Source organism: Hemitrygon akajei, chromosome 2 (assembly GCF_048418815.1).
Source record: "Hemitrygon akajei chromosome 2, sHemAka1.3, whole genome shotgun sequence".
Classification (NCBI taxonomy): Eukaryota; Metazoa; Chordata; class Chondrichthyes; order Myliobatiformes; family Dasyatidae; genus Hemitrygon; species Hemitrygon akajei.
Window position 1 is genome coordinate 159,579,117 of NC_133125.1, and position 19,620 is coordinate 159,598,736.

Here is a 19,620-nt window from a genome sequence, read left to right on the forward strand (position 1 = left end):
GTTCACTATCACACAGAGAGCAAAGAAGTGTCCCCACACCGGGTCACGGAGCTTCCCAGCGGGGAGTGGAGTTGCAGAATGATGTGGAGTGAACTCATAACGATTCAACATCAACCAAGACTCTACACGGGCTGAACTATCCCAGGTGAATACATCACGTTCAGCCTGTTCGGTAAGGATTATTAATTTCTGTTCCGGGTTTAACAATTCCTCTGTGACGTTGTTTTGACAAAGAAGAGGAGTGAGGGATTGACAGAACAGGCAGGAACTCATTGATGACCAAGAATTCCTTTTATAAATTTCAAGCATTTATTCTCATTTTTCTCTCACTCTCTCTCTCTCTCTCTTTATATATATATATATATATAGAACATATTCTTTCATAGCTTTACATTTTTAGTACTAAATGTCACTATATTCAGCAGTGTTAATGCTTTAAAACAAGCAATTTCCACTCATGCTGTCCCCTGAGGTGATCCACCATTCCATTTGAGGGGCTTCCCCACCCAATTTAGCTCCTCCCCTCCTCCCTAGATGGAACATAGACTCTGGTCCTTCCCCACAAAATGTTAACATTGCATCGAGCTTCAGAGTGTCCATCATCAGCATTCCCTGAGGGACCTCTCACTCTGCTGGGAGATCAACAAGATACCAGCAGACCAAGTTTCACCTAATTTCCACACACAACCTGAAGCAGCTGCACAGGAAGGTGCTAATCAGGATTAGAGTGACATGGTGAATGTTTTTGGCCCTGTTATCAAGTGATTTCTGCATTGTGACCCATCTGGCCCACTTCTTCTTGGATCCCCAAAGGAACCTGGAGAATTCTTGGGTGATTCCCAAGTTGGAGAAGAGGGGTTGTGGGGGGAAAGGTTGGGGTCGGCTGGGGAGAAGTGGCCTACACCTGTGCCAAGTAGCAATCCTGAGAGCACCTCACACCTGATGACCAGGTTCTTCCCATTTATTGATGGGGAGTGACCTCCATACAGTCCCAATTCCTGTTTGACCTTCCTAATCCACTCCAGACAATTCTACAAACCAAAACCCCAGCACGTTCACGTCTGTGAACTTGATGGTGAAAGGGACACTGAATCGGTCGGGCCAGTTGCCGAAGAGCATGGCCTCACTTTTCATGCTGTTAACCCTGGCCATTGATGCCAACTTCAGATGGTTGCAGATGCTGATCAATCTGAGAACTAACATTGGATCCAAGTAGAAGATGGTGACATTGTCTATATACAAGGTTTTTACCTGGATCTCCTTCACTGCCCAGCAGGGTGCTTATGGCCTCTGTGCTGCCACCAATTTTACAAAGCAGGGATAGTCAGTAGAATTCCTTCCCCATCCGTATTTGTTTGTTGGCTCCCTTCCAATTTAACCTCTCTGGTTTGGCACTTCCTCTGCCTGTGTCATCAGTTTTGGCTGGGGGAGGAGTGGGACGTTGAGGTGCTTACCCTTTCCTTAGTGCCAGTCTCATTTCAGTCTTGGCCATGGGGTCTGCGCTGGCGGTGACACGTCAGCATTTTCTGGTCATTATTGGTGTCAACTGCTGCTTATTGCCTGAGCGCAGGTGCCAGCACATTCTGGAACCAATGTCAGCAAGACCAAGGAAATGATTGGTGACTTCAGGAGGATGAAACCAGAGGTCCATGAGCCAATCCTCATTGGAGGATTAGAGGTGGAGAGGGGCAGCCACTTTAAATTCCACAGTGTTAGCATTTCAGAGAACCTGTCCAAGGCCCAGCACGCAAGTGCAATTATGAAGAAAGCACGTCAGTGCCTCTACTTCCTTAGAAATATGTGAAGATATAGTGTGGCATCCAAAACTTTGACAAATTTCTATAGGTGTGTAGTGGAGAGTATCTTATGGTCTCTGTATGTATGTATTTATTTCTCTTTTGCACTTGCAGAATTTTTGTCTTTTGCACATGAATTATTTGTTTGTCCTGTTGGGTGACTCTGTTGTGTTTCTTGTATTTACTGTGCCCACAAGAAAGCAAATCTCAGCATTTCATATGGTGACATACAGGTACATTGATAACAAATTTACTTTGAACTTTGAGGTCAAGATGCTTCCTCTGGACTTCTTTCTTTTCTTAGTTCAGTTGAAGGGTCTCACAATTGAAACATTAACTATTCCACCTTCCATAGATGCTGCCTGACCTGCCAGGTGCTTCTAGAATTGTCAGTTTTTATTTCACAGTATCTCTCCACAAACTCCATCTCCATTTTGGGGATGAGCTGTCCTAAGGTGAAGACCTGCATCAATCTGCTTATCCTAGGTGCACCAGTTTTCCTTCTTGATATAGAGCAGATGGTGTGCTGACACCTATGGATCAATGGGTGCCTCACCTCAGGATTCAAGACTGACACCAGGAACAAGCATAAAGTCCAGGAAAAGTGGTTCTTATTGTGCAGTGAGGGTATGTTGCTTATTGGATGTGCTGACTCTCAGGCCTTGCATCCTTTCTGGTTGATTTGAAAGAGCCAATGGTGCATCTTGAGGAAGAGAGCACAATCAAACTAGCTCTGGATTAACTTCACTAAAGCAGATGATCTGGTTATGTTGCTGTGAATTGGAGCTGGCTGGCTGGACATTGATTGCTGTACTTCCTGTATTACATCATTGGCCACAGATCTAAAGACTCTTCACTGGATGCGAGATGCTTTGGGAAGTTGGAAAAGAGCAACAAATGTGAAACTTGTTCATCTAATTTGTGGTTGGTGGCATTTTCCAATTCACCCTCTTCACCTGCTCTTTCCTCTTGATCTGGAAGCTTCACTTTTACCACCAGGAAACTGTTTCTTTCTATTGAAGGATTTCATCTCTTCTCTTAGTTCCCCCCTCCCCATGGGAGCAGCCTCCAAATTCCCATTGTCCACATGGAATTGAATTTCCCCAAACCTGTGACCATTCAAGTAAATCTCTTCTGCATCCTGTCTAATGTCCTTCATACAGTGAGCTACACATAACTGAGCCTGAATCTGTACTATACTGTATGCATCAGCATCCCTTAATATCCTTATTATTCCATTATCTGTCACAATAAATTGAGGCAGAGAGTGTATGGTGAAGATTGTGTAGAGGGTTGAGAGGGAGGGATGAGACATGGGCTGGCAGATAAGAGATGGAGCAGAAAGAAGTGGGGGCTGATGTGCAGAGGGAACCAGGTGTGGGAAGGCAAGAGGAGGCAGTTCAAAGACAAACACTGTGTGAAAGGTGAGGATTAAAGTCCAGATTCCAGCTTCTGCAATCTCATAAGAACGAAGGAAATAGGAGCAGGAGTAGACTATCTGGCCTGCTCTGCCATTCAATATGGTCATGGCTGATTTGTCAATGGACTCATCTCCTCATACCTATCTTCTCCCCATAACCCCTAATTCTCCTACGATGCAAAAATCTACCCAATCTTGTCTTAAATATACTTACTGAGGTAGCCTCCACTGCTTAATTGGGCAGAGAATTCCACTCTCTGAGATAAGCAGTTCCTCCTCATAAGACCATATGACATAGGAGCAGAATTAGTCCATCTGACCCACTCAGTCTGCTCCACCATTCAATCATGACTGTAACCAGAGAGCCGTGCCTGTCACGTGACAACACTGCCCTCACCTGGTAGGACGTCACACCACCTGCCAGTCAACATTTCGTCCCTCCCAACTAATCAATGCACACTTAACCATTGGCCATCTTAATTGGATTAACCTGTCTAGCACCAAGCTGTTGGCCCCCTGACCTATAAAGGGTGCTACATGTGCTTGGCTTGCTCTCTCTTTTGCCATCTTCGAGGGACCACTCTGCTTCACTCCAGGCTGAAGACCACAGAACAGCACTGGAGACACATGGTAAGGAGTGCATTGAATAGAGTTGTGGGAGTGTTTATTGTTGTCCCTTTAGCAAAGAGCCATACTTGCCCATAGCCAAGGGGAGCAGGTGTTGTAGTTACTTTTCCCTTGCTTGTATGTGTACACGTACTCCGTCCCCACACCGTTTTCCCATGTATTGTACTGCAGACCCGACTTTTCCTATGCTCCTCTATTCTAAGCGTGTTTGTGCGAATATTGTAGCTGCTTGTGTTGTTCCCAAGCTTTTTCTCCCCTTGTAGATAAACTCCTTTTTGTTAAAACTGTGTGTCCAGAGCTCTTGCCTATGAGACCCAAAGAATTTGTCTCATTTCCATCACAACAATGACTGATCCTTTTTTTTGCTCCTCCTTAACCCCAGTTCCCAGCCTTCTCCCCATAAACTTTGATGCCACCTCCAATCAAGAAGCTATTAATCTCTTCCTTAAATACACCCAATGACCTGGCTCCACAGCTGCATGTGGCAACAAATTCCACAAATTCACCACCTCACTGTTTTGGAAGGGTGCCCCTCTATCCTGATGCTGTGCCCTCTTGCCCCAGACTCTTCCACCATAGGAAACATCCTTTCCACATCTACTCTGTCATTGAAAGGTTTCAATAAGATCCCCCCTCATCATTTGGAATTCCAGCGAGTGCAGACCCATAGCCATTAAACATTCCTCGTAAGGTTTCTATGTCATTCCCAGAATCATCCTTGTGAACCTCCTTTGGACCCTCTCCAATGCCAGCACATCTTTTCTCAGATGAGGGACCCAAAACTGTTCACAATACTCAAGGTGAGGCCTCTCCAGTGCTTTATAAAGCCTCAGCATCACGTCCTTGCTCTTGTATACTAGACCTTTTGAAATCAGAAACATAGAAACCCTACAGCACAATACAGGCCCTTCGGCCCATTCTTACCCATTCTCCTCATCTGTCTAAAGGCTGCTTTATACTTCTGCATAGTAGCCTACGCCATTGTGAGTATTTATACCTGTGCATTGGTGTGTCTGCGTCGCTCTGCAATTCACCGCCAAAACGCTAGTTGGCGGTGGGGTTTCTATGCCACTGTGTAGAGTTTCTCCGTGTACTTCAAACAATGGCGACTGAGCGCATCTTGTTGGAGTTGGAGCTAATAAATGTTGAGCAAGTGTTACTTTTATTGAAATTACTGCAACACAGAAAAGAAAGAAGGCGTCGGAGGAGTTGGTATGTACGGCCATTGAACGGATCGAGGCAGAAGGTGGGTGAATTTTCTGTGCTTGTCCGGCCACTGAGTGACATTGGATGAGGAAATGCATTTCAAATATTTTCAGATGTCAGCAGGTAGATTTGACAATTTGGTTCATCGTCTCCAACCATTTATTTTGCATCAGTGTACGCACAGTATGCCTATAGACAGGAGGAAATGCGATGTTACCAAGCGGACCAATCACAATTGTTGTGGTCTGCGTCGCCATGACGTGCAGTTACATTAAGGTGCGCGACAGGTTATGGTGTATGGTAGGGTGTAGGGTACAGTGTAGGTTACGCAGCTCTGCCATACCTACAGCGTTCATTTGATGCAGAAGTATACATCAGTCTTAAGTCCTTCTGCATGTTACTTGCATCCACAACACTACCTGCCCTTCCACCAATCTTCATATTGTCTGCAAACTTGGCAACAATGCCATCTTTTCCATCATCTAAATCATTTATATGCAGCATAAAAAGAAGTGGTACCAACAAAGACCCCTGAGGAACACAGGTAGTCACAGACAGCCAATCAGAAAAGGATCCTTTTATTCCCACTCACTGTCTCTTACCAATCAGACAATGCTCTAACCATGGTAGTAACTTTCCTTTAATACCATGGGCTCTCAACTTAGTAAGCAGCCTTGTGTGTGGAAACTTGTCAAAGGACTTCCAGAAGTCCAAATATACAACATCCATTGCATCGACTTTATCCATCCTACTTGTAATCACCTCAAAATATTCCAACAGGTACATTGGAATTAGGAGTAGGCAATGGAGGCAGCAATTAGGGCACTTGAGTGCTCCGTTTGCAGTATGTGGGAAGTCAGGGTGAGCACACTTGTCACTGATGACTACACCTGCGAAAGGTGCATCCAGCTGCAGCTTCTGACAAAACGTGTTAGGGAACTGGAGCTGGATGAACTTCGGATCATTCGGGAGACAGAGGTGGACATAGACAGGAGTTTCAGGGAGATAGAGTCAGGAGACAAGTAACTGGGTGACTGTCAGGAGAGGGAAGGGGAATAGACAGGAAGAGCAGTGTACCCGTGTGGCCATTCCCATCAACAATAAGTATACTGTTCTGGATACTGTTGGTGGGGACGACCTACCAGGGACAAGTTGCAGTGGTTGCGTCTCTGGCACTGAGACTGGACCCTCAGCTCAAAAGGGAAGGAGGGAAAAGAGGAGAGCAGCAGTGATAGGGGATTCAATGGATAGAGGGGCAGATAGGAGGTTCTGTGGAAGAGATCGAGAATCTCGGATGGTCTGGTACCTCCCTGGTGCCAGGATCTGCGATATCTCGGATCGAGTTCGCAGCATTCTCAAAAGGGAGGGTGAGCAGCCGGATGTCGTGGTCCATGTAGGGACCAATGACGTGGATAGAAAGAGTGAGGAGGTCCTGAAACATGAGTTAAGGGAGATAGGCACCAAGTTAAAGGACAGGACCTCCAGGATAGCAATCTCAGGATTGCTACCAGTGCCACGTGCAGGTGGGTTTAGAAATAGTAAGATAGTGTAGATCAACAGCTGGTGCAGGAGGGAGGGCTTCAGATTTATAGATAATCGGGCAGTTTTCCAGGGAAGGAGGGACCTGTTCCGTCGGGACGGTTTACATCTGTACTGGAGGGGGACAAATATTCTTGCAGGTAGGTTTGCTAGAAAGGCTCCAGTGGATTTAAACTAGATATGAGGGGGGATGGGAACCAGAGTGTAGGAACAGATGTATGGGAGAAGGAAGAAAAAGAAGACAGTAAAGTTAGAGATAAACAGAGGAAGAGGTGGAAAATTTCTTAGATGCATTTATTTTAATGCTAGGAGCATTGAAATAAAGGTGGATGAGCTTAGAGCATGGATTGATATCTGGAAATATGATGCTGCAGCTATTAGTGAAACATGGTTGCAGGAGGGGTGTGATTGGCAACTAAATATTCCTGGATTTCGTTGCTTCAGGTGTGATAGAATTGGAGGGACAAGAGGGGGAGGTGTTGCGTTGCTTGTCAGAGAAAATATTACAGTGGTGCTCCAGCAGGATAGATTAGAGGGCTCGTCTAGGGAGACTATTTGGGTGGAATTGAGGAATGGGAAAGGTGAAGTAACACTTATAGGGGTTTATTATAGACCACCTAATGGGGATCGAGAATTGGAGGAGCAAATTTGCAAGGAGATAGCAGATATTTGTAGTAAGCACAGGGTTGTGATTGTGGGAGATTTTAATTTTCCACACAGACTGGGAAGCCCATACTGTAAAAGGGATAGATGGTTTGGAGTTTGTAAAATGTGTGCAGGATAGTTTTTTGCAGCAATACATAGAGGTACAACTAGAGAAGGGGCAGTGTTGGATCTTCTGTTAGGGAATGAGATAGGTCAGGTGCTGGAGGTATGTGCTGGGGAGCACTTCAGGTCCAGTGATCACAATGCCATTAGTTTCAATATAAGTATGGAGAAGGATAGGACTGGACCCAGGGTTGAGATTTTTGATAGAAGAAAGGCTAACTTGAGGAGATGCGAAAGGATTTAGAAGGAGTGGATTGGGACAATTTGTTTTATGGGAAGGATGTAATAGAGAAATGGAGGTCATTTAAAGGTGAAATTTTGAGGGTACAGAATCTTTATGTTCCTGGTAGGTTGAAAGGAAAGGTTAAAAGTTTGAGAGAGCCATGGTTTTCAAGAGATATTGGAAACTTGGTTCGGAAAAAGAGGGAGATCTACAATAAATATAGGCAGCATGGAGTAAATGAGGTGCTCGAGGAACATAAAGAATGTAAGAAGAATCTTAAGAAAGAAATTCGAAAAGCTAAAAGAAGATACGAGGTTGCTTTGGCAAGTAAGGTGAAAATAAATCCAAAGAGTTTCTACAGTTATATTAATAGCAAAAGGATAGTGAGGGATAAAATTGGTCCCTTAGAGAATCAGAGTGGACAGTTATGTGTTGAGCCGAGAGAGATGGGGGAGATTTTGAACAATTTCTTTTCTTCGGTATTCACTAAGGAAAATGATATTCAATTGTGTAAGGTAAAGGAAACAAGTAGAGAAGTTATGGAAACTATGATGATTAAAGAGGAGGAAGTACTGGTGCTTTTAAGGAGTATAGAAGTGGATAAATCTGCAGGTCCTGACAGGATGTTCCCTAGGACCTTGAGGGATGTTAGTGTAGAAATAGCAGGGGCTCTGACAGAAATATTTCAAATGTCGTTAGAAACGGGGATGGTGTCGGAGGATTGGCAATTTGCTCATGTTGTTCCATTGTTCAAAAAGGTTTCTAAGAGTAAACTTAGCAATTATAGGCCTGTGAGTTTGATGTCAGTGGTGGGTAAATTAATGGGAAGTATTCTTGGGGATGGAATATATAATTTTCTGGATAGACAGGGTCTAATTAGGAACAGTCAGGATGGATTTGTGTGTGGAAGGTCATGTTTGACAAATCTTAACAAATTTTTTGAAGAGTTTATGAGGAACGTTGATGAGGGTAAAGCAGTGGATGTTGTCTATATGGACTTTAGTAAGGCCTTTGACAAGGTTCCGCACGGAAGGTTAGTTAGGAAAATTCAATCGTTAGGTATTAATATTGAAGTAGTAAAATGGATTCAACAGTGGCTGGATAGGAGATGCCAGAGAGTAGTGGTGGATAACTGTTTGTCAGGTTGGAGGCCGGTGACTAGTGGTGTGCCTCAGGGATCTGTACTGGGTCCAATGTTGTTTGTCATATACATTAATGGTCTGGATGATGGGGTGGTAAATTGGATTAGTAAGTGTGCAGATGATACTAAGGTAGATGGTGTTGTAAATAATGAAGTAGGTTTTCAGAGCTTACTGAGAGATTTAGGCCAGTTAGAAGAGTGGGCTGAACGATGGCAGATGGAGTTTAATGCTGATAAATGTGAGCTGCTGCATTTTGGTAGGAATAATCCAAATAGGACATACATCGTAAATGGTAGGGCATTGAAGAATACAGTAGAACAGAGTGATCTAGGAATAATGGTGCATAATTCCCTGAAGGTGGAATCTCATGTGGATAGGGTGGTGAAGAAAGCTTTTGGTATGCTGGCCTTTATAAGTCAGAGCATTGAGTATAGGAGTTGGGATGTAATGTTAAAATTGTACAAGGCATTGGTGAGGCTGAATTTGGAGTATTGTGTACAGTTCTGGTCACCGAATTATAGGAAAGATGTCAAAGAAATAGAGTACAGAGAAGATTTACTAGAATGTTACCTGGGTTTCAACACCTAAGTTACAGGGAAAGGTTGAACAAGTTAGGTCTTTATTCTTTGGAGCGTAGAAGGTTGAGGGGGTACTTGATAGAGGTATTTAAAATTATGAGGGGGATAGATAGAGTTGATATGGATAGGATTTTTCCATTGAGAGTAGGGGAGATTCAAACAAGAGGATATGAGATTTAGGGGGCAAAAGTTTAGCGGTAACACGAGCGGAAATTTCTTTACTCAGAGAGTGGTAGCTGTGTGGAATGAGCTTCCAGTTGAAGTGGTCGAGGCAGGTTCGGTATTGTCATTTAAAGTCAAATTGGATAGGTATACGGACAGGAAAGGAATGGAGGGTTATGGGTTGAGTGCAGGTCAGTGGGATTAGGTGAGAGTAAGTGTTCAGCATGGACTAGAAGAGTCAAGATGTCCTGTTTCCGTGCTATAATTGTTATATGGTTATATGGTCAGGCAGGATTTTCCCTGAAGGAAACAATGCTGACTTTGTCCTATCTTGTCCTGTGTCACCAAGTACTCCATCACCTCATCCTTAACAATTGAATCTAAAATATTCCCAACCCCTGAGGTCAGGCTAACTGATCTATAATTTTCTTGCTGCTGCCTTCCTCCTTTTTTAAAGAGTGGAGTGATTTTTGTAATTTTCCAGTCCTTTGGGACCATGCCAGAGTCCAATGATTTTTGAACGATCATTTCTAATGCCACCACAATCTATAATGGTACCTCTTTCAGATCTCTTGGGTTTAAAATAAAGCCACGGTCAGCAGAATTCTAAAGTAGAAATGTTGTAAATACTCATCAGATGAAGAGTCTTTGATCTGAAACTTACCTCTGCCCGGATCGCACGAGCTGCCTCTGTCTTTCACTCACCAACAGATCAGCTCTGTAAAGCAAATGGTCCAGAACTAGGATTACACCCATTCCCTGATCCCTAGGATACAAACATGATCCCAGTGGGGGTTCACTCTCATTGAGGGACACATTATCTCACCATTGGAGGGGCTTTTCATCACCGAGATTACCTCCCATCCCAAGTACTCAATCAAACTTCAACTACTAGTGAATTCTCCCAACCGGTCTTCTCCCACTTGCCCTTAATCAGCTTGTTAACCCTTCAGTAGTTGAACCCATCGCCAGAGGCTACACTCTCACACTCCATTCTCATGAGGCTTCACAGCAAGTGTCACAGAGTCACTTCACCCTCGGCTTTTTCAGCACCTGACATTCACGGTAAATATCCCACATTGTGACCCAGCGCACGGGTCAGTGTTCTGGAGATTACGTTTCACTTTACTGAGGACTATTATTTTCTCATCACATTGGTTTCCTGACCAACAGACACTCCACCATTCGATCCCTCACGGCTCCCTCCAACAGCACTTCCTACTTACCATCCCTGGCCTCCGCACGGTCCAAGGTTCTGTATGTGTGGGTACAAACTGCTTTATTGCCCGACAGAACTGACCTGATGACAGTGTGAAGGTCATTGACAGAACAGCTAAAGATGGCCGGGTGTAGAACACTGCCCTGAGGGACTCCTGTTGCAACATCCTGGGACTGGGATGATTAAACTCCAACAACCACACCCACCTCTCTTTGTGTAAAGTGCAGTTCCAGCCAGAGGGTTCAATTCACTTTGTCTCAACTGTAAATGAAAATCTTCCTCCTGACCACACTGCAGCCCCCCAGACTCGATATTCAACATCAGACAGCCTGTTGTCTCTAATTCTCTCAGAACCGTCAGTTCTGCTGCAGCTCATCCATTTGTAACATTGACTCAGTTTTTCTCTCTCCATTAACAGGCCTGCTGGGCATTTCCTACAGCTCTGCATTTCACAACTTTTACATCCCTTTGTGTGTGCTCCTCTCCCTCACTGTAGAGTTTTATGTTCCTTTGTTCATGTTCCACCTCCCTAATAACTTCATTCATTACAGACCCAGTGACCTCATCTACAACGTACCCCACGAGAACTCTGACCCTTTGTTTTACCGACCCCTCTATCCTCCGTGTAATTTAAAACCAACCGGTTTTCAATCCTTCCCAGTTCTGACATCCGCAACCTGAAGCATTAATTCTGTTTCTCTTTCCACAGATGCTGCCTGAACTGCTGAGTGTTTCTAGCATTTTCTGTAGTTATATCCCTCTGACTTATCTTTTGTACGGTTCCTCAATTCCACTCAGTGAAATGTCGTTTTGATGACAAGGGCCGTCACTCTCGTCTCCCGTCTCAAATTCAGCTCCTTGGACTGACTTTGGAGTAAGTCTGTGATGTGGTCTGGAGCTGATGAAGCCAGAACTGCCTCTGTCAGGAGGTTACTGAGGTGTAAGGGGTGGCACAATGGTGTAGTGGTTAGCACAACGCTTTACGGTACCAGTGATCGGGTTCGACCCAGGTTCAATTCCCACCACTGTCTGTAAGGAGTTCGTACACACTCCCTGTGACTGTGTGGGTTTCCTCGGATGCTCCACTGTCCTCCCACAGTCCAAAGGTGGGAGGTTAATTACACATTGTAAATTATCCCATAATTAGGCTGATCCCATTGAAGAATTATCACCAACAGCAAAACAGAAGTGGTTTATTTAATCAGCAATGATCATAAGGAGGCATCAGGCAACATGTTTAAAATACAAATGTACACATGTACATACAGTATAGGATTAAAATATCCCAAAATCACCCTCCAATACAACATTCAAACTCAGTTTTATTGCAGTTTCACTGCTCACTGTACAGAAATGGGAGGGATTTTGTGAGGAACTGCTGTAACTGGTATTGGTACTGGGGAAAATCACAATCTTTATGGGATTTCTAAGGACAACATCAGTGTAACAGCCAGAGCAGTTTTAATACTTGTTTAAAAAAAAAAGGAAAATGACAAATTTGATGTAGATCCCACAGATTGCAAATGGGATCAGTGGAGATGGGCAACAAGGTCAGCATGGACTTGGTGGGCCGAAGGGCCTGTTTCTGTGCTGAGTGACTCTGTGACCCTTCTCAGGATGGCCCAGGAGTGATAGTTGGATGTTTGTAGATTGATGAAGAAAATGCTCATCACTGATGTGTCACTCCGAGTTGGATGATGCTGGCCTCATTATTATACTCAGGGTTAACGATCCGTGTATGAATGGGGATTATTGTCCTGAAACTGTAGCCGGGTGATTTCATTGCACAGATTCCAGTAAACAGGTGAACAGGGGAACTCCAGTTCCAACTGACTCCTGCGAGGGTACAAAGGGTAACTCCTGTAACACTGACGTGATGGGAGAGCAAAGCCATGGCTGAGAGTGAAAATGGTGACATCGGGATGTTCAGTTTGATCTCTCTCAGCTGCCAGCACTTCACCTCTCTGCTACGACAGGGGAAGTCAGCCTCGATGGCACAAACAAATACAAGCAATAGGAAGTGCTGCTGCTTCACAAACAGATTGGAAATGATGGGAAAGGAGAGGGACTCAGAGAGACCTTGTCATTCTGGTGGGGAACATTAACCACAAGAGGTGCTTGTTGTACAAGGGGGCCTTGGTGACCCTCCAGGGCTCCAGCCAGGCAGCAGCAAGGAGTAAAGTGTGAGATGTGGTAGAGATCAGCGATGAATGATCCCGAGGCGAGGAATCTGAGAGGCAGTGATCTTGTCACAAAACAACAAATTTCATCTCATAACACAATGACAATAAACCTGATTGTGGTTGTCTTCATCAGGCAAAGCAGTTCAGCTGTGTGTGGGAGCCTGCATTTGATGTCCCAGATTGCAGTCAGGACTGTCTTCTGAAGCACATATTATGTAGTTATTGCACCTTCCAGAGATCTAAATCAGAGACAAACCCATAAGGTCTTGCGGACCGAGCCCCTCTGGGCTCCTCTTTCATCGTTCCTTAGGATGATTCCGGTGCCAATGAGAATTTTGCCGGATTATCAAGGATTGAATTTCTCACGGGAAGCTGAGAGCTGAAATGAGTGCAGTGTTGTTCTCACTCAGGGTGAGACAAGTTACAGCTGCAGAGCACCATGTTCCCCACTGTTGGAGGGAAGGATTTTCCAGGCTCCAGTCTACAGCAGGGACACAGAACCTGCCCTCACAGTCACCTCTGGAACTGAAGGCTGCTGTGTCCCTTCTAACTGACCGGATGATTTTCAGGTTCAGCTTCATTACCTGGGCTGAGAGTTTCTAATTCCTGCATTTCTCCACGATCCTAAAATGGACAGAACGTGTTTGTTATACATGATGACAAATCTTCACTTGTTCACTGAGATAAAGATGGGACAGAGTGACGGGCAGAGTTGGAGTAGGGGAGTGGGACGAGGGAGAGGCAGAGGTGACTAATTGGACATAACTGATGTTACAAAGGGGTCAGATGGATACAACCACTTTCTGCAGAACCAGACACAGACTGGGAGAAATGGTAAATATCCATAATAGTGTCCAAACAAGAATGTAATGAAACACTAAGGGATACTGTCCATAAATTAAATTTAACCAGATATTATCGACAGTAACAGAGGTCATGATTCCCACTGACCCATGTGTCAATAAATGAGAAGGAGTGGTGTTATAAATACAGCAGGAAAATTCCAGTGAGTTTATACATGTGTGAATTGAGAGAGGGAGAAATAACAGTGAATTTACAAACTGTTTAAACACAAGAAAACTGCAGGAATTTATATGAACAAAATACCTGTTCTATTTCAGCATGGTTGTTCTCATTAGTTCCTTTGTTTCTGCCTGTAATGAATGAAATAATCCCTTAAAAATTCTACATGAATGATATACATTGTTGAAGATTATTTGTTGCTATTTTAACTGACCATTTATTCACAGCTGAGTCACAGATTTGTCCAGCACAGGCCCTTTGGCCCATCTCATCATGCTGTGTATTTTGCCCATCGACACCAATCCCATTTGTCCACATGAGGTCCATACCCTTCGAAACCATGTCTATTTAAATGCCTTTCTAAATCCTCCTTGTAATATGAAACATAACATGGCCTCCTCTGTGTGTTCCAGATGTCAATCACTATGTTTAAAAAAAACTAATACCACGGATCTCCCTCGAAACTCCTTCCTCACCTTAAACCCAAAAGTTGTTTTTGATATCCCTACCATACCATGGGAAATGATTTTCACTCTCTACGCCATCTATGCCTTTCACAACCTTGTATACTTATAAAGGTCACTCCTCAGCTGCCTTCACCCCAGGGAAACCAAGCCCAGACGATACAATCTCTCCCCAGAACCAAACTCCTCCAATCCAGCAACATCCTGGTGAATCTCCTCTGCACTCTCTCCAGTGCAACCACATCCTTCCTGTAGTGTTGTGACCAGAACTACACACAGTACTCCCAGTGTGGCCTATCCAGTGTTTGTAAAGTTGCAATGTAGAATCATAGAGAATACAGCACGGGTACAGGCCCTTCAGCCCAACCAGTCCATGCTGACCACATTGTTCTCCCAGCTCGGAACAATTTACTGTATTTGTCCCATATCCCTCCAAGCACTGTCCCTGAATGTACCGATCCAAGTATTTCCCACATGAAAAGATTGTACTTCCCACAACCACTTCCTCTGGCAGTGGTTCCTCTTCCATCTACTCATCAACTTCTGTGTGAAATTTTGCTCCTCAGATCCCTATTAAATTTTTCACCTCTCACCCTAAATCTCTGCCTCATGTTTTGGGCACCCCCTCCCTGGGGAAGGCTGATTCCATCTACCTTATCTATGTTTCTCATTATTTTAAACATTTCTACAAGGCCTCATTCCCCCATGTTCCAATCCATAAAGATTGGCCTGGCCAGCCTCTCCCTATAACTCTAGTCTTGGCAATATCCTTGTAAATCTTTTCTGCACTCGTTTTAGTTTGATTACATCTTTCCTACAACAGGCTGAACAAAACTGTACACAGTACTCCAAGTGTGGCCTTACCAATGACTTATACAACTGCAGCATAATGTCCCAACTCCTCTACTCAATGTCCCGACTGAAGATGGTCAGCATGCTAAATGCCCTTTTCACCACCCTGTCTACCTGTGACACCACTTTCAGTGAACGATGTACTTGTACTCCGAGGTCTATCTGTTCCATTACACTCCCTGGTGCCTGACCATTCAGAGTACCAGTCCCACACTGGTTTGATTTTCCAAAATACATCCAATACCTTATACTTAACTGACTTGAAATCTATTTGCCACTTCTCAGCCACTTTCCCAAATGATCGAGATCACTGTGCAATCTACGATAACCTTCTTCACAATCATCAACATCTCCTCATTTTGTGTCGTCTGCATATTTGCTGATCAAGCCTTGTGTATTCACATCCAAATCATTCTGTAAATAACAAATAACAAGGGTCCCAACACTGACCCATAGAGCACACCACTGGTCTCCATTCCCAGAAACAACCTTTAAACACATTTCTACCTAAAAACTCATTTTGAATTCACCCAAATCGCTCTCCCTGGATTCCGTGGGAACTAAACCGCCATGTGGGACCTTGAATGCTTTGCAGACGTCAGCAGGAGACGCTCATGGAGTGAGCACTGTTTCAGATTCGCTCCATAACCTTTACTTTTTTTAACCTATGATCACCCTTATTTAACTTACTTTTACCTAAACCAAAAGATTCTTGCTACTTTTTTGGACTTATCTTTAAGAGTCTATTGTGAATTTTGAAGAAATGAATACAGAAATGGCTTTGAGCTCTAAAGGGCGAGACCCTGGGACAGATTCTAACGGGAACGGGAAGAAGAAAAAGACCAATCCTAAGCGCACTGAATTGACTTATAAAATGTTATTGGAGGTTTTAAATGAAAAATTTGAAGAACGACGACAAATTTTCAAATAAGATATAAAGGCTTTTCAGGATTATATGGATAAGACTGATTCAGTAGTTAACCAGCGGCAAGCTCTAATCGCAACTTTGTAAGAGGACGCTCAGAAGTGAGACTTGATAATTGAAAAACTGGAGCAGAAATTATCTTCAATGATTAAACAGGTGGAAACACTTAAAGCCAAGAATGTCGACTTTAAGAATCGGTCCAGAAGACAGAACTTATGCATACTTGGTCTCCCGGAAGGTATTGAACAAGGGGACCCCTCGAAGTATTTTGCTCAACTTTTAAAGGATGCGTTCCCTTCTGTATTCCCAGACAGTCCTCCGTTACTTGATCGCGCTCACAGAATTATGTGTCGATCACCAAGTGCTTCAGCTAAACCAACGGTTGTAATTGTCCGATTTCACTATGTGCATGTTAAAGAGCAACATATTCGTGTGGCTCGGCGTGTAGGGATGGTCAAATTCCAAGAATTCGATTTTTGATTAGTGGAGGGTTTTAGTCCAGAGGTAATGAAGGCAAGGCTTCTTTTTAAACCTCTGATGTCCGAATGTTATGAGAAAAATCTAAAACCTGCGCTCTTATACCCTGCGAAGCTCAGAATCTCACCTCCCAATGCATCACGGCGTGTTTTCCTTTCTACATCTGAAGCGAGAAGCTTTCTGAATGAGAACTTCCCTACTGTTGTGGATTCTCATCTCTAATAAATGAGTGATTTTGATTGTTGCAAGATGGTTTTTGTTTCCAAAACCAGATTTTGTTTCTGGCTATTGGTGTAGGTTTACTCTATATTTTATACTCTAGTTAAAGTTTTTTTTTTGACGTACTAATTTTTTAATTTTACTTACTTCAATCACTGTACTTTATCTTTGGTCATTATTATTAATCCTTCGAAGGTGAATTTTTTTTTACTAAGATGGCAGTTTCTTCTCGAAAATATTTTTGATTTCGCCTTTTTTTTCTCTCATCTTCCTATAATGCATTTCTTATCACAGTTTAAATTTTTTTTTGGTTTGTTTGGGTTTTAACCCGATTTATAAGTTACTAGTGATTATATTTTTGTTTTTTTTACTAGCAATTATATTAAGAAGTTTAGTTTTAGTATAGTGATCATTATTTCTTTAGAGTTTGGGTGGATCTTTTTTTTTCCTTTATATACAGAGTTGCCTTCTGCTGATATGGGGGTAGATTTAGTTTCATTTCTCTTTCTTCTCAGCCTTCTCCTGGCTGGAGAGGAGCTTTCTCCTCTTGGGTGGGAGGTGTTTTTTTTTCTAAATCTTATGTTACTTACATTAGTTTTTTTTTAGTTTCTTCATTTGGGCTGATTTTAAACTACTAAAATGTCCGTGATGTTGTCACTTCCGGGTCCGCCCCTTATTTTTGTTCCTCTTCCTGGTGCATGAGTTCATAATTTGGTTAACCCTTTATATACCAAAGGGTTGATTTCAGAAATATAGCTCAGACCATTAGATAGATAGATAGATAGATAGATACTTTATTCATCCCCATGGGGAAATTCAACCTTTTTTCCAATGTCCCATACACTTGTTGTAGCAAAAACTAATTACATACAATACTTAACTCAGTAAAAATAAATCACTAACTCAAAAAGCATTAATAATAGCTTTAAAAAAAAAGTTCTTAAGTCCTGGCGGTTGAATTGTAAAGCCTAATGGCATTAATTCTGTCTCTTGGAATACTAATGGCTTAAACCATTCGATTAAACGGAAAAAGATTTTCAAAGTATTCCAAAGACTGAATGCACATATTATTTTTGTACAAGAAACTCATGTGAGGAAAGAGGATAATCATCGTTTTTTTTAGGAATTGGAGGGTTCAACAGTACCTTTCGAATTCGAATGCTAAAGTAAAGGGAGTTTCAATTTTTATTGACTCCTCTATTGCATTTGTCCAACACGATATTTTTTCGGATCCAAATGGTAGATTTTTGTTAATTACTGGGTTACTTTTTAACAAAAAGTTTGCTATGGTTAATGTTTATGCTCCAAATGTGGATTATCCCGATTTTTTTAAGTCCTTATTTACTTCTCTACCTAATCTAAATGAATATAGGTTAATAATGGGTGGTGACTTTAATTGTTGTTTAAATCCTTTGTTGGACAGATCTATATCTACTCAAACTTTACCTAATAAGTCAGCCACTTATATTAACTCTTTTTTGACTGATAATGGAATTTTTGATATTTGGAGATTTTGGCATTCTAAGGACAAAGTTTTCATTTTTTCTCACATGCTTATCATTCTTACTCGAGAATTGATTACTTTTTTATTGACTCTTGTTTTATTCCATCCGTAATTGGTTGTAATTATGATATTATAGCCATCTCTGACCATGCTCCATTAAAACTTTCTATTAAATTTACGGATACAGCTTCTAGTGCTAGACGATGGTGATTTGATTCTACCTTACTGCAAGATCTGGATTTTATTAAATTCATGAAGGAACAAATCGATTTCTTCTTTTCAACTAATTCCACGGATGATATTTCTTGCAGAACACTTTGGGACACTTTTAAAGCATATATACGTGGACAGATTATCTCCTACTCCGTTGGTTTGAGAAAACGCATTAAGAAGGAAACTCTTTTATTGGTTGATAAAATTAAAGAGATTGACAAGAAATATTCGACTGCTCCTAGTAAGGAGCTTTACAAACAAAGGGTTGAACTTCAAATGGAACATAGTTTATTATGTTCCTTCGATTGAAAATCAATTAATGAAAACCAGATCTGATTTTTATATACATAGTGATAAATTGGGTAAACTGTTAGCTAGTCAATTGAAGAATGCTTTGGTTAAACGCCAAATTACTAAGATTTGTCAGCAGAATGGGGATCTGACAGTTAACCATGATGAGATAAACAAATCTTTTCAAGATTTTTATACCTCCCTGTATCATTCTGAATTCCCACATGATTATAATACCATGGGTGATTTTCTTGGGAAATAGAATTTTCCAAAATTATCATCAGATGATCTTTCAATATTAGAAACTCCTATTACGGATGCAGAAATTAAAGGGGTTATTTCCTCTATGAATTCTGGGAAAGCACCAGGTCCAGATGGGTATACAGTAGAATTTTTTAAATGTTTTTCCTCTACTATTTCTCCTTGGTTATGCAGGGTTTTTGAAGAAGCAATTAGATTGGGTAATCTGCCACAATCTTTTTATAGAGCTTCCATTTCTTTAATATTGAAGAAAGATAAAGACCCTACTGACTGTGCATCCTATAGACCAATATCCTTATTGAATGTAGATTCCAAGATCTTTTCCAAGTTACTGGCATTCAGGCTGGAGAAGGTAGTACCTCAAATTATCTCGGAAGATCAAACTGGTTTTATTAAAAATCTCTATTCTTTTTTCAATGTTAGGAGATTATTGAATATTGTTTATACTCTTTCACATAGCACTTCATTAGATGTGGAGAAAGCATATGATAGAGTTGAATGGCCATACTTATTTACTGTGCTTGAGAA

At 42.2% G+C, this 19,620-nt stretch overlaps 1 protein-coding gene across 1 annotated transcript in view; it reads right to left on the reverse strand.

Annotated features, from left to right (window-relative positions):
• Positions 1–11,853: 11,853 nt before the first annotated feature.
• Positions 11,854–19,620, reverse strand: part of LOC140721199 (uncharacterized) — a 104,716-nt gene continuing 96,949 nt past the window's right edge. Inside the window, exons 15-16 of the mRNA XM_073036059.1 lie at positions 13,971–14,017; positions 11,854–13,487 (exon numbers count right to left, since the gene is read on the reverse strand). Of these exons, the coding sequence (XP_072892160.1) occupies positions 13,410–13,487; positions 13,971–14,017 (125 nt within the window). The 3' untranslated portion in view covers positions 11,854–13,409. The remainder of the gene's footprint in view (positions 13,488–13,970; positions 14,018–19,620) is intronic.